We start from the raw sequence: 15,844 nt of genomic DNA on the forward strand, positions 1-15,844 counted from the left end.
AAAGTGAACCAAATGTAAGGCTACCAGAATGTGGGCAATGACACTGGCAGTAGTGGTTTTCATGCTTCTACAGAGTGCCAACTGTTTTTTCCTGCTCTGTCCTGCATGATGGGGCATCAGCTGTTGTAGAATCCTCTTCAGTAACTACAAATAAACCAGTCATCAGACTTTAAACTAGAGGCAGCTGTTTTACTTTTAGTTAACATTTAACCTTAAAAAGGACCACACAATTTGTATCTACGGTACAACAGTTATATATAGTTTCAAATCTGGAAAGTGAGTCTATTTTTACTCTATCAGTAACATTGTGTTTATGAGAAAATAAATTATAACCCTAGTTTTTCTTGAAAATTGATTGTCACAGGGTTGATATACGAGTACAGACACACTACCTTACTTGAAAAGACTTTCCATTAAAATGCAATAAAGCAGACTAATAAAATCAATGCCTTTTTATAATAACAACTGTCTAAGATTCCATTAACAAGACTTAGTGATTCTAAATTAAGACATTACTCACAAAAGGATTTAAACAAAAAGCTATGAATATGTTGCATAGCTCTGGTATAAGAACAATTCTAGCAGCTAACTGAAAACAGGTGGCTATGTATAATTGATCAGCTGATCGTGTTTTCTGGACAGCATGATGCAGTATTAGAGAAGATCTACCACCTCTGTGACACATTCTCTTTGTTAATTGCAGGGCATTCAAAACCTGTAGCAAAGAAGAAATGTAAAGTCCCACTCCCTGATTCACCCACTAGGACATACTCATGCTCAGTATGTTATAGTATACCCGGCAGTGCTCTAGCCCTCCACAGCTAGCACTTCCCACTGGTCTAATGCACTAATGTAGAATTAGGTACGTCCATTGGCAAACATTAGTATGTTAATGGAGCCCCTCCTAGGAGAAAACGGGAGGGTGATTTTTGGTTAATTATACGAACACCACTTCACTCTGCCTACCTTTCATTTCAGGGGATTTGGTTATCTTGAGCGCAGGTGGGGAGGGTACTGGTCGGTTGTTTTCATCTCCACTCACAGTTGTGTCCAGCAGCAGTTACAGTGGCTCTGGACGTGAGATGGGGATCAATGAAGGGAGTACATCTGTTGGTGGGGACCACATCCTCTTAAACACTTCTACACCAGGATATAATTGGAGAACAGTAGGGGAAAATGTGTTTAAGATAACCAAATCCCTCTCCCCCTAGAATAACATGTGGGCGGAGTCAAGTGGTGCCCGTAAAATCACAGAGAAAACACTGTAGTAGAAAAAAGTTTAGAATAGCTTAGAATAGTATTCTAGGGGTTTTTTTTTTAATTCATGGATATAAAAATACAGGAAATTACAGTAAATGTATTACAACAGCATGTGAGAATCTATAGTGATGTTAGTCTGTAAATTCTATAGGCCCTTTTTTCAATCTCCAGCTGATGTACATAATAAATCGGATCCTTACATTTAAACTATGTAGTTTCCTCCATCTGTCATCCCATGTTGAGAGAGACATAAAAAACAATTATGTGATTCTCTCTTATTTGCTAAAAGTATCCAAACTGTGGGATACTGAGAGTCAACTTGGAGCTTTTTTTTTTTTTTTTTTAAAGAACCACTGCTGGATCCAATGTGATGTGCTAAAAATAGCTGGACTTTGTTCTTCAGCCAGGCACATGTTGATCTGTCACTGTCATTAAAGAACAGGACACACGGACTCACTTTCTGGCTAACGTTGTAATGTGATATACTGTATGGATTTAAGTGCAGTGAAAAAAAATAGGATCTTCCTATGGTAATCCATTTGTATTACATATTACAAGCACCTCTCCCAAGAAACTAAATGACCTGAATTTAAAATACCTGACCTTTTTACTGACCTATATACCTATAGTCTGGATCACCGGTTCTCATGTCTGTCCTCAGGCCTCACCGACATGTGGGTGAATGTCACATTAATGAGATCCTATTATTCCACCTGTGCTCCTGTGTGGTGGGTCACAAAACAGCCCTTTACAGCTACTGGCCATGTAAGTTGAACTCATTCTCCTTTTTAGTTGCAAACGACACTTTCATTACATATAAAATTCCTATAACAATGTTCATCCAAGTAATTTATCTTTCAACTATAAACGTTTCTAAGGAACAGTCATATTAGTTTGAGTAATGGCACCAGGTAATACATAAAGGAGGTCACATATAAAACACCCTAGACCAGGGGTAGGCAACCTGCGGCTCTCCAGGTGTTGTGAAACTACAAATCCCAGCATGCTTTGCCAGTAGATAACCAGCAGATAGGTGGCAAGGCATGCTGGGATTTGTAGTTTCACAACACCTGGAGAGCCGCAGGTTGCCTACCCCTGCCCTAGACGCAGAAGACACAAAATCCTTTTCTTTTTTTGCACCAGTGTGGCTAGGTGGTCCATACAACGCACATTGTCTCAGGAGACTTCTCTGCAAGAAATGCCCCCAGATGTGCAGTCAGGTAGAAAACCTGAAGAGGCACACTGTGTGCAAAAGTGTAAGCATCACATAAATAGCTCAACCTTTGGAACCCCACCTCCTCCTTACTAGACATGTCCACACTGCACGGTTTAGGCTTACTTATAGCTTACATTAATAATGAGACTAAGGAGATATTGAGACTGTTTATTACGTGTCAAGCTTTCTTACATCGTTTAGAGTACACATTGAAAGATCCTTCTCCGATGCAATGCAATATGAAGGCGCAAAATGCACCCCACAAAAGATATAGAATGAGTCCCAAGGACTGGTGCAAAGATGAACTTTTGTGGAGTGAAAATGGCCCCTCCACAAAGCAAGAAACACCCCTAAAAATTCACTGTCTCCATTCCTATCCTGCATTCCAGGTCTGCAAAATGAAATCTTGTTTTATACACTGCTCTATGCCTAACCCATACTATGCAGGGAACTCTCTCACTCCACCCATCATCATCATCATCATCAACATTATATAGCGCCAGCAAATTCCGCAACACTTTACAATTGGGAACAAACACAGTGATAAAACAATACTGGTTAATACAGGCAGACAGAGAGGTGAGAGGGCCCAGCTCACAAGTGAGAGGGGAGGTCTAAGGGGCAAGTGCAGGGAGAGCCCATCTCCTCTTTTCTGCTTGTGAAGACTTAAGTTCTTTCTCTTACACCAACATCTTGCCCTTGATGGAAATCTAGACGCACTTCTGCAGATCGAGGCACACAGCGGGATCAAAGCTTATTGTGCACTGTGGATCGATGTTTTGCACTTCGTACATTACCTCCAGTGCTGGTCATCCTTAATTGTGAAGGGCAGCAAGTCCGTGTGATACACTTGCCTTCTCTCTGTCTTGGACACTCACAAATTTCAGGGAGTCATCACAGGAGAGTAGGGCACCCTCCCTTATCTCGCCTGATCTTCTTGCAAAATGGGTGGGGCTGTGATGTCATCATGGATAAGAATTGTGCCACTGCGCAGCAGGGTGGAATTGTAATGATGCACTTGCCCCTTAGACCTCCCCTCTGGGATCATAAAATGTAGGCTAGTATGCTGTATGCCAACCTTTTAAAAGGGATTTTTTTTTTTTATTATTCAATCACATCCTTTGTAATATTTCTATGCAAGCTTTGATTTCAATTAATAACCCAAATGCCCGCGACCCATGATAGGATTGTCAAAAGATATTTTCAAGGGCCTCTCACACATATAAATGTACTAGTTCTAGTATCACTATGTCCTGTGAGTCATTCCCATTTTAAATGTCAGAGCATTTGGCTGCTTCACAAAATAACACAGTGCTTTATGGGTATCAGTGCTAGAAGCATGCTGATCCTCAGCTGGTATTCTCCACTCTACAGCAATAACAACTGACAAACTCTGTTTATCTAAAGGGACACTGAATGCTTCTGGAATTTTACAAAAGCTTTTAACCCCTGGAGTTCTTTATTCTTGCCAATGTATGCCAATAGAGGCACAACTCCTACTTGCAATACACACCAGGGGAAACAGTATTTTCAATATTGGTTTAGCTCACATAATGGCTGCGTAAACTGTATGTAGCCGAAAAACCCACTTTGAGTCTTTATACAAAGACTATTCTAATGGGTTGCAAAATTTTAACCCGTTTGTTGCCATTTCATATTATTTCCTGCTGGCTGTAATCCATAGTAGTTTTATTTAATCTCCATTAATATCTCTTTCCATTTGTTATGCCTTTTTGCATGATGATAGGGGCTGTGTTGCCTTTTGCATGCACTGGGGTTTGACCAAGAAAAAAAAGGTGTTTTTTTTAATTTGGAGTTTGTTAAATTTGAAAATTAACTAATTTCTTACGGTTTTTCCAGTCTGTTTATAAAAGTGACTTGATAGTTGTTGGTAAGCCTCCTCGTAGTCCTGTGATGTCTAGAAAAGCCTGCAGCTCACCAGTGAAAAGTCCCAAAGCCACACAAAGGGTAGAGTACCTTAAATCCACTTTGTCAATCTTTTCGTCCATGCAACTTTAAAGTGCACATTTACTAAAAGCTGCACCATCCCTACAATGTATCTGTGCCCACATACCGCCCTAAATGGACTGTCATTATTCTGCATTATATGATGAGGTGTTTTAGGAGTATGAGGAATCCGCATGTTACAAAATGTACAATTGCATCCATGTACTCTCTTATTCCCACAGTATATGTAAAGAGTTTACACCTCCATATGTGTGCTTGTCATTATGCATGTTTTCTTTGTATCAATAATTGTCTTTTGAATCATGTTTTGTACTCATAGACTATTTTGCTCATATCTACATTCCCCTTACTGAAAAACGATAGTCCTGTGTACAATCTGTAAATTGCTTTCCTGTGCTCAATGGTTAAGAACACAGCTTCCATATAGGCAATGTGTGTGTGACACAGAGAAGCCGGGTTCCATTTTTTGCTCCTAGAGACTAAAAATAATTAATAATAATCAACCTATAAATAGGAAACCTTTAATGACATAAGAGACATTTTGCACTAAAAATTACTTGCTTGACCCCAACCTGTGTGTTATTATTTTCCAGTAATAGCTGTAAACAGTGTCAGGGCTGAAAATGTTTATGCTGACAATGCGATATTGCAGTCAGTCGACTGATTTTAAGCACTAAGGGGCATATTCAATTGACGGCGGGATCGCCGAAAATCCCACGCTCCAAAAATATTACCGTTATTACAGTAATATCTCGCTGGATTTCAGCTCGCAGGGAGCTGCGAGCTGAAATCCAGCTAGTAAATTACCGTATTAACGGAGCAGGATTACCATAATAACGGTAATATTTTTGGAGCGCGGGATTTTCGGCGATCCCGCCGTCAATTGAATATGCCCCTAAGACTCTACAAGGGGGCAGTACTATCAATAAAACTGTCTACATTTCTTACTGGCAACACCTGGTGTAACTGAAGAAGAGTTACAGGCAGGCAAGTCATTTTAGGGCAACAGTTTCCTTTAAAGAAAAATTTTAAAAAATAAACCTTAAAAGGGAGCCCCACACTTTTATTTTCTGAAAAGTTGTATGTTCCATCTGATGGTCAAATGAATAGCAAATATTTATTACATTATCTGCTACCTTCTGGTATAAAAATAACCATATATTAAAGCTGTATCTACTTGTGTGCTAATTTCAGCTGACCAGTATCGATTACAGTGATTTTGTTGTTGCACCCTAGTGTGTAAACCCACCAGTCTGCACAAAGGATTTCTGTTGTCTAGGAAACTTCAGATTAATCAACTAAAGACCATTCTCTGCATCCTCAATCTACACCACACTATTAGGCATGTCAGCTCTGTGCAACGTAATTGGACACACTTGCTAGATCTAAATTCTACATACTAAATCCCCACCAGTACTATTTTCTGATTAGATCATTAGCCTGAAACGTCCCAGCTTGTCTTGCTATTAGGAAAATAGCATTATACATATTTTGTTTTAGAGATTGGGTACAAAATAAGTAGTGGTTAGAATGTTTTTCTTTTATACCATTATTGAAATATTGAGACATGAGGTTACATCATGCTTGTTAATTTATATGTGTAATGTAAGAGAATGAACAGAAAGGGAAAGTTGACACATTGTTATTCCATTATTTATCAGCATTTGTTAGAATCTAAATCCAGCGCTGAAGTTTGAAACGTAAACAGACTGGGCCTGAGTCATTAAGGAGAGTAAAGCATAAAAAAGGAGTAACTTTGTACCTGGGCAAAACCATGTTGCATTGGAGGGGGAATTAAATTTAAAATGTGGGGACAGATCTATAGTTTGGATAGGGCACGTCCTAGATCAACTTTAAATGTTAGTGTAACAATAGGCATTTGTGTGCTAGATGAAAATACAGCCAGTATTTAACTTATGTGCAAAATAATAAACAAATTTGCACCCCTTGCATTGTAACATGGTTTGTCCCAGAGAACATTTACTCTTTTTTTTTTTTTCTTTTTTGCCTTTCCTTAATGACTCAGGCCCACTGTGTCTTAGCTTCTTTATTAGAAAAGTATGGTAAACAATGTATGTACACAAAAGACAGAACTGCTTGAGCATGTACTGTCATTTATGGTGAGTGGTAGTTATGGAAAAAAACAGCTTTTCCTACATTGATGGTGTTATGTAAATTGTCAATCTTATCATCTGATCACAATGTCACAATGGTAAAAAGATTTTAATAATATGTAAGTAACAAATATATATAATATTTTTTTTTAAAATATGAACAGATCTATTTTACTTCCAACACATAAATGGTCCCAGTTATGGAATACTATCCAGGGTTTACGCCATGCAATATCAAGGCAGTAATGGAAATAAAGGAATTAATGGTGATATGTGTCTGTGTGCAAACTCTACTATAGATGAATTAATTCTATACAACAAGTAAAAGTCATAGTGCAGCATTTCTGTCCATAAAATCACATCTCAGCTTCCCATAGGTGAGGTATGAAATATAAGCTCAGGTGCATTTAGTCAATCACTTTTCCAGTGCGTAGAAGATGTCACTCCGACTAGAACTCCACCCAACCAGTCTTATTTTCCAGGTATCCAGATATACCTTGCTGGGTTCAGTATTTCTGCTGTATGGTGTGCTACCCTGAGCTCGCTGCTATTATCAACACTTGCATATCTCTAACAGCTTGAAAACCTACCAATACAGCTCCATGCCATTTTATGCGTTATGGTTGCTTTGGTCTCGTAATATTTTTTCTTCATTAAAGCATTCAACATAATAAACAGCACAGATAGCAGAAGTCCCAGGACTCTCGCATTTATGTATGTCCTGTTTAGCAAGACTACGGTTTAATATTAAAATAGGAGTGATAGCCTGAGTGTATAAAGAAAAAGGCATGATAAGAGTCATTATGTGGTAGATGATGTAAGCACACATTAAATACAGCAGCTTGGTCAGCATGGTGTGTGTGTATGTATATTATGTATTTTCGGATTGAAGAGTGTGACTATGTAGGATAGTGCTTGGCTTCAGCTTAAATGTTGTATTGCTGTTTGTCAAAATGGAGAAAATCTGTCCGTCTGAGCTATTTTGGGGAGTGGGACTATTTCTGGGGAAACTAACACGCTTATGTGTACATTGTGTCCTCATGTCTGTGCAATAAAGATGCTTTCTGTTTGTACAGGTGACCGCTTTATATATTGCCTGATGTTGCTACAAATACTGCAAACTGATGTATATTTTCATGTCTGGTTTACTATTGACATTTGTTTGTAACACATTGTTTTTCCATGGCATAAACCTGTAAATATTATAAAATATTGTGATACTTGCTGTTTTAAAGGCAACTAAAATAAAATATTTAAAGTAACGCTTGGCTAAAACCTCTTTTTGCCTGTAGGTAAATGTGATGTAATTACCTCCCTCAGCAGATGAAGGAGGATTATTGTGGCTATTTTCAGTCTATAACCATATCGTTTCAGGATGTGTAGTAAAATGGTGTAAATTAAAATAGATGTTTTATCATAGCTGCCTTTAAATGTTTTGTAGTGGGTGATAACAATGCTATAGAGCATCTGGAACTATTGCAGTGTTTATGCATCTTTTTCATTATAGACCTATGGAAATTGATGAGCAGATTCTCTTACACTGCTCGACATAATACTGCTCAGTAAATTGAAAATAATGCTTGGATTTATAATTCTTCAGGCTAACCTTTGCCACAATGCCCCTGCTCCAAGTGTGTACTCTCGCTGACCAGGAAGGTTTTCACCATGAAGCATTATTGTCTAAATTAGTGTAACATATAAAATTGAGTTTGAAAATATTAATGATCTTCAGGGGTAAAAAACGATGAATATCTGTGTATATATATTATATATATATATATATATTTTTACAAGCTGTAATCAGAAACACAGCTTAGTGTGTTTAGTCTAAGTTGAACATGGCATAGGGGTAAATGAGACCTTATACATTTAGAGTAAACGTATATTCTTTGTAAACTCATGAGAGAAATGATTGTTATCACCTTCTGCCTCCATATGTGTTTTGGTACTTTGCAATGATCTATGTTGAATGACTAATGGGTGAATAAGTGTTTGTTTGTGGCTTGTCCTTATTTAAGATACATGTACTAATCAGAAAGTTATGTCTCCAAACAGCGAGCTGCATTCACTCATGAAAACATCCAAACCATGGGGGAACCGTAAGTTTACCTTTTTTGTTGCATGAAACTAGACATCAGTATACAAAATGGAATGTGTTATAAACAAAACATCATCAGCACAAACTTCCAGGTACAACATAATTTAGCAAAACCTATCTATATAAGGGTCAAAAACAATATATGTTATTTATTGAAATGAAGAAAGCAAATCTGCTTCCCTAGTATCAAACAGAAAGTTAATCATTGGAAGGCTGGGCCTTTATCACCTCCAAGACAGTGATTGGACAACACAAAGACATCGCTTTTCTTGTAGACTTCTTACTTCAAACCAGTGACAGCAAGGCACATGGAGTACAATACAGGCTTATAGCAAAGTCTGAATCAAGTATATTCTTTCCAGCTCTCTGTCTTCTGCAACTTGCTCTGTATTTGTACAGTTCAAATATAATTGAACCTTATACAGATTGTCAAATCAGCCACCGTATAGGGTGTTAAATAAATGACACATTACTTCTCAAAAAAACAAACTCAGAATATATACAAAAAATCAGAATATTTCTGAGAACAATATAAAATTTTCTTCATCACATAAGTTTTAATTAGATATTACAGAGGGAGTGTCAACAAATCTACTAAGGAAACTTGGAGCTGTATATTACAAAAAACCATCTCTTCACATACAAATGTGGTCAGCTAGTCAATGGAATTTCTGTCTATTCAGCTTAGTCAAGGTTACTCTGCTAAATGTAGTTACATTCAGTTTATCTTACTGGAAAGTTATGTGTTATAATTTGTACACAATACATTTGATAATAAAACGAAGACATATAACTTTTCTTAATATATTGTATTAATTATTGTACATTTTATGTTAATCATTATATGCAACATACAGTATGTCCAGTCCATTTATATCAAACCTGCATATTCCCAGAGTGTTGATAGCTTACATATTTTTTCCTCTCAGATACCAATCTCTGTATAATTATACTCCACGTAATGAAGATGAGCTGGAACTAAGGGAAGGTGATGTGATAGATGTCATGGAAAAGTGTGATGATGGATGGTTTGTGGGTAAGTGTTTCTCTTCTGTTGCTTCTTACTAATTTTAATTCTTAATAACTTGCCTAAAATGCTAATTCTAAAATAGAAAAATAGTTATCAACAATTTCCACAATGGAGCAAAGCAAGTATTTCTAATCCTAGTGAAAACTATTTGTACTGGTACTCTGGAAACTATATAATTATGTACACAATGCAGTTATAGAGTTATGGCTGACAGCTCTAAAATGAACTCCTTGAACCGGTGGTATAGGTCTTCACCTATAGCAGCAGCCTTTCCCGTAGAGTTTGTTATGCTCTCAGATGACCCCAGGTCTTAATTCTTAGGTAGCAGGAGTTTATGTTTAGAGACCGTAGCGCAGATGGTAGGAGATGGCAGAACTGATGTCCCAGCTTTAAGGGCAATACTCGGGACAAGCCACGGCGGCTCATAATAGTACCCCCCTGAGGAGGGGTCAAGGAACCCCTACTTCTAGGTTTCCTAGGAAATTGTTTGAGGAACTCCAGTAGTCTATTCATATTCAGATGTTTCTGAGAGATCCAAGAATGTTCTTCTGGGCCTTAACCCTTGCAGTGTACCAAGAAATGAACCTGTGTTTGTACTTTTTGGAGTCGAGAATTTTTTCTACAATAAACTGCTGGCGTCCGTTGACCTTGACAGGCTGAGGTCTATGTGCTTGATGAGACCTGAACTTGCTGGACAAGGAAACTGGTTTGAGAAGTGAGCAATGAAAGGTATTCGGATTCTGAAAGAACCAGGGAGATCCAATCTGAAAGCCACGGGGTAACTTGTTTGGTAATGACAAAAGGTCTAATGAATCTGAACAGAGTTTCTTTAAGAGAGCACTGTCGCGATGCAGATCTGCAAAGTGCTTGGACCTAAAATAGGCTTGTTTGAGAGCAGCATGAACCTTCCTCCATATCCAAGTGAAGCGAATAGTAGTACTACGGACATCAGAAAGACTTGAAGGCACCATAGAGGCCAAGGAGTTGGCCCGAAGATGGAAGCCGAGGTTGCAGAAGAACGGAAAAACACATGTAGATGAATGGTAGGCATTGTTGGAGGCAAACTCTGCCCATGGGAGCAGGATAGCCCAACTGTCATGAAATATCGGTGCATAGAAATGTAGAAATTGCTTTAAGGATCGGTTAACCCTCTCTGTTTGCCCGTTTGACTGTGGATGGTAGGGTGAAGATAAATTGAGCTTAATCCCAAGTAGGGTACAGATAAATCCCCAGAAGGGGGCAATAAATTGAGAGCCACAGTCTGATACAATGTTAATGTCCATGTCCAATGTCCATGAAGCCAGTTACCGAAGAAGTCCATGGATAAGTGTGTCCAGGGTCTTTCTGGAATGGACAGAGGCATGAATGGACCTGCCGGACAATTACGGGATGATTTTTTCCTGGCGAAATCCTCACCGAAAACCACAAACTCTCTAGCATCAGCAGGCAAAGAAGGCAACCACACCACATGGGACAGATTCTATTCTGGGACAGAATAGTCTTGGAAACTCCAGGATGTCCAGAGGTTCTGCTGTCATGGGACTCGGTGAGAACTGCCCTCCTAAGATGTTCTGGAACAAACAGTCATTCAACAAGAGTCTCAGAATGTGCCTGGTGCTAAAGATTGTGAAGAGTCGTGCCCAGATCTTGAGTAATACCAGCAACGATGGAGGTAGGAGGAATAATAGAAAAGGGCTTGGCAGCAGAGAGGTGGGTGGGTACAAAACTGTGGGACAAGGCGTCAGACTTGATGTTTTTAGACCCGGGTCGGAACATGATAATGAACTTGAAATGGGTGAAGAAAAGGGCCCATTGACCTTGCCTGGAGTTTAAGGTTTTAGCAAATTGGATGTACTGGAGGTTTTCATGATCATTGAAGACTGAGATCACATGAGCTGCTGCCTTGAGCCAGTGTCGCCACTTTTCGAAAGCCCACTTGATAGCCAACATCATAGTCTGGGAAAAATATGCATAGAGGTACAGTCTATGATCACAAGTATCCTTTTGGCAAAGGATAGCACCTGCTTCTATGTCCGAATTACAAACAAGAGTTCCGGATTTGGATGTTTGAGGACTGGAGCAGAGATGAAGGCACTCTTGAGAGCCTTGAAAGATGACAAAGCCTGGAGAGACCAATTGACCATGTCTGCTCCTTTACGGGTAAAGGAGTGATGGATGCCACCAGTACAGAGAGAAAGAGGACTAATCTCCTATAATAGTTTGCAAAGCTAAAGAATCTCTGAATGGATTTCAGACTCTTAGGAAGCACCCAATCCTGAATTGCATGGACCTTGCTGGGATCCATAGAGAGCCCACTACGGGAAAGAACTTACCCCAAAAACGTGACTTGGGAGACCTCAAACTCGCACTTCTCGTTTAGCGAAAAGGTGATGTTGACAATGCTTGAGGAGCACCTTTTTGACATACAGACGGTATTGTGCAAGGGACTGGGAGTAGATCAAGATGTTGTCTAGGTGAACTATGACAAACTTGCCCACGAGCTCTTAAACGAAAATAGAGCTTGCAGCTCTCCGTAAAGTTGCAAAACCGAGCTTGGTCCCCAGACAATTGGTCTGGTAAATTAAGCTTGGGCTCAACTGCAGGTGCCAGGATGGCTTGTGAGGACTTTGATGCTTCCTCCCGAGCAGATAACCGGAGTGAGAGCTCCTGAACCACTTAGGATATGGTCTGGATCTGGCCAGCTTGGACCTGAGCAGGACTAGGACTGGTTTGGCTGGAGTCCATCCAAACATAAACTCCTAGAACAGGAGGTAGAGGTCTTCATCTATAGCAGCCGCCTTTTCCTCTAGAGCTTGTTATGCTTGCAGGTACTCTGATGCCCACAGGTCATAACTTCTTAGTAGGAGCTTATGTTCAGAGACCGTAGTTCAGGAGGTAAGAGGAGTAACCGGGTTCAGTAGGCAATCCAGGGACAGTGCAAGAGTCGTAGCAAGCAAGAGAACCCGAATAACAAAGCCAAGGTCAGGGAAATTAGCGTTCAAGCAGGGTTCAGAAACAAGCCAGGAGTCACAGCAGGAATCAAACAACAAATGGACAGAGTATCCACAGAACTAGGAACATGTTTAGGTAATGATTAACTCAAACGCTATAACCAGCAGGGAGACTTAGCCCTCTTAGTGGAACTGGCCAATAAAATCTTCAGGGCAACAGATCTAACAATCTACATCAGGAGGCTGTAATTTTTGGGGAACCTGTTTGTGCATGCGGCCTGCTGCCAGATCTGCCAGGATTCTGCAGTGAACTAAAGAGCACCCCAGTCGTGAAGCTCCCCAGTGGAAACAGACTAGCTGCTGCAGTGGCGGCTCATAACATATAGGCTTATTCCATCCAAAACGATTTGTATTTATTGAAACTTGGGTGGAAGTAAGCTAAATAATCGCCAATGTGATGGCTAAAAGGAGGTCCTCACTTGTTGAGATTTCGTTGTTCATTGAAGCCCTTCCTTGGTGACCTTCTCATTCAACATGAATTGGAAGTGCCTCGTCTACCACTGTGATAGCTTGATTTAAGGCCTATCTCAGCAGGAGAGATCTTTACACATAATGAGGACCCACCAAATTGCTGACGAGCAGGTAACAATATTTTCTAATTTTGCTTAAATTTTGAGTGTAATAAATAATGAAAATATCAATGTGCTGGATGATTCTCGATGGTAGTGGACGGGACTTTTTGTTTGTACCAATTAGAACTCTTTACAATTTAAGTGATATACCCATGTTTCCTGTTTTCAGGTACTTCAAGAAGAACGAAGTTCTTTGGGACGTTCCCCGGAAACTATGTCAAGAGGCTGTGAACCGTTTGATGCCTAACACGTCACATCTATTTGACATTTCTAGGAAGCACGCTTCTATTCTCTCACATGAACTGGTTCATATGTAATCTTGCTGGTGCCTGCAACCTTCTCTAGCAGTATTCGAGCCTGTCCATTCGGTTCTCATCACTACTGTCAATATTCTAGCACCAATCATTACTTCTTCACACTTCATAGCACACACTGCCTCTATTGATGTGTGTTTTGTGAAGCTGGTTCAACCTATTAGAAATGTACTGCTAAACTATATTCCAACATGAGGTATTAACAGATGTTTGTATGTTTAAGTACATGATTATGGGGGGTAGATAGAGCTGGGTAACATTATCAGTGATAGCATGGCCAGCACTGGCCACAGCTACTTCAGTTATAGAGGTAATGTTACAAACTTATGTGGAATCCTGGCCTGTTATAATTTTTCAAAAATATGTATGGGAATATAAACCTAACATTTTCTCCTAAACTGGGAACAAACATTGCTTGAAGAAGCATGAGGTCCTCCACACAAGGTCAACATAAAAAAAAAAGATTAAAACAAATGGGAAAGTATTTATTTTATTATCTGCATACTGCAGATTGAGAATTTTTCAAACAGTTTAAAATTGTTTAATCAAAGGACATTTGTGAAAACTGATTAACTGGTAACAGCGGAAAAGGTGCTGTAACCAACAGCAACCGATCAGATTATATAATTTTTCTAATGCAGAAAACGAAAGGAAGCAGCTGATGGGTGGTGGTTGTTGCACTTTGTACCAGTTTTCTTAAATGTCCCACTAAAGTGATTCCTCAATGTGATAATGAGTTTTACTGTTCCAGGTCTCGGAGGGACAAGTTCAGATTCATCAGCATTAAGTCATTCATTTATTTTATTGAACTTGCACATTTTTAGAGATAACCATTGATATCTAAATGTTTGAACTACTATCTCTGCTCATCAAGCCAACTAGAAGTATTTCCCATATTTGGTGACATCACAATAAAATATCTAGTGACCCCTATCAGATAAATAAGACTGATACAGTAGCATCAACCCTCTCTTCCACTACCACACAAGCCATGCATTAAGAATTAACCAGTGTTTGCACAGTCGGAAAATGACAGCAGCATATTTGTTAGACTAACTTAATTGTCATGATCAAATTTGTTTAAATCGCGGCCTATTATAGACATACTGATCTAATGTTTTATATTTCCCATATGGTTTCTCTAAATCTATATACTAATTTTACACTGCAAGCCTTGCTATAGCTTTTGTAATATTGCTAGTCACGAGTGGTACAGTACTCTTATTGTTTTAAGATATCAAACCTATTTTCTTGTATATCCATTTCCTCCTGCTTTATAAGATGCAAGTGACAGTAGGATGCTTCTATTAATCAACTCAGTGATGCCTGAAAAACTTGATTTCAGTGCTGCATTAATCTACCAGAAAACTGTTCTGAAAGTGAGGGAATAGGCGCGGTGAATGTGCAATTCTACTGGGATTAGTGCAAAGAAAGCAATAGCAGTTCAATACATTTTTCTGTACCACACTGCTGCAGTTTGTGGTATAATTGATAGTCACTTCATTAATTAATTAGTCTCAATTTATTATAATAAATGCACATGGTTAATTGACATTCCGAAATAGATATGATGTATTTGTAACAAGTGTGTTCACTGCATATATAGCTATGAGAATATATTTATCCGAGTTTCACATTCTTCTATAGGGATAAAGCACTACAAGCTCAAACTAGCGAGTCACAAGTGTTAAGAATGGCATTGATTCTCAGGTGTGTGACAATGTTCTTTGTATACATACTATATTATATAGTCAGTATACGGATAAAACACTTTGAAACAGCAGTGCCAACGTGTGAAGGTTATTTGCCCAGTATGAAGCACAGTCTTTTAAGTTACCTTTTATTATCAAATGTGGTAATTGTATCTAATAATGGTGACCCATGGGAATATCTGATCTGCAGCTCTTATAGCGCAAAAAGAATATCTATGAATCCTAAGCTACACAAAGATTTTAACGCAGAATGCTGAAGGGCAACTTGTGAGAATGTATATTGGGACTTGTAGTTCCACTGCAAGGAAATCAGTAAAGAGTATTGTGCACAGCATCCCTGAGAGCCTCCAGAGGCTCCATTATATGATATGTTTAATCTGATTTGGCCACTTGCATGTATTATCTATACAATCTTCATTGGTATATGAATTATAAATAAATATGGTTTCCTAAAAACAAATAAAGCCAATTCACCTAAAGCACTAGTGTTATAAGGGAAAAACACATTTAGTTTTCCCAACAATTATCTATTTTAATTTTGTTAATCAA

At 38.9% G+C, this 15,844-nt stretch overlaps 1 protein-coding gene across 10 annotated transcripts in view; it reads left to right on the top strand.

Annotated features, from left to right (window-relative positions):
• Positions 1-14,061, top strand: part of SORBS2 (sorbin and SH3 domain containing 2) — a 242,241-nt gene extending 228,180 nt beyond the window's left edge. For 9 of the 10 annotated variants that reach the window (XM_075196786.1, XM_075196802.1, XM_075196794.1 and 6 more), the window contains 3 exons: positions 8,614-8,657; positions 9,586-9,692; positions 13,439-14,061. In XM_075196786.1, the coding sequence (XP_075052887.1) occupies positions 8,614-8,657; positions 9,586-9,692; positions 13,439-13,500 (213 nt within the window). In that variant the 3' untranslated portion in view covers positions 13,501-14,061. Of the gene's footprint in view, positions 1-4,336; positions 4,445-8,613; positions 8,658-9,585; positions 9,693-13,438 lie in introns of all 10 variants that reach the window. The other variant, XM_075196778.1, reaches the window with a different exon arrangement.
• The last annotated feature ends 1,783 nt before the right edge of the window (positions 14,062-15,844 follow it).

This window comes from Mixophyes fleayi, chromosome 1 (assembly GCF_038048845.1).
Source record: "Mixophyes fleayi isolate aMixFle1 chromosome 1, aMixFle1.hap1, whole genome shotgun sequence".
NCBI lineage: Eukaryota > Metazoa > Chordata > Amphibia > Anura > Limnodynastidae > Mixophyes > Mixophyes fleayi.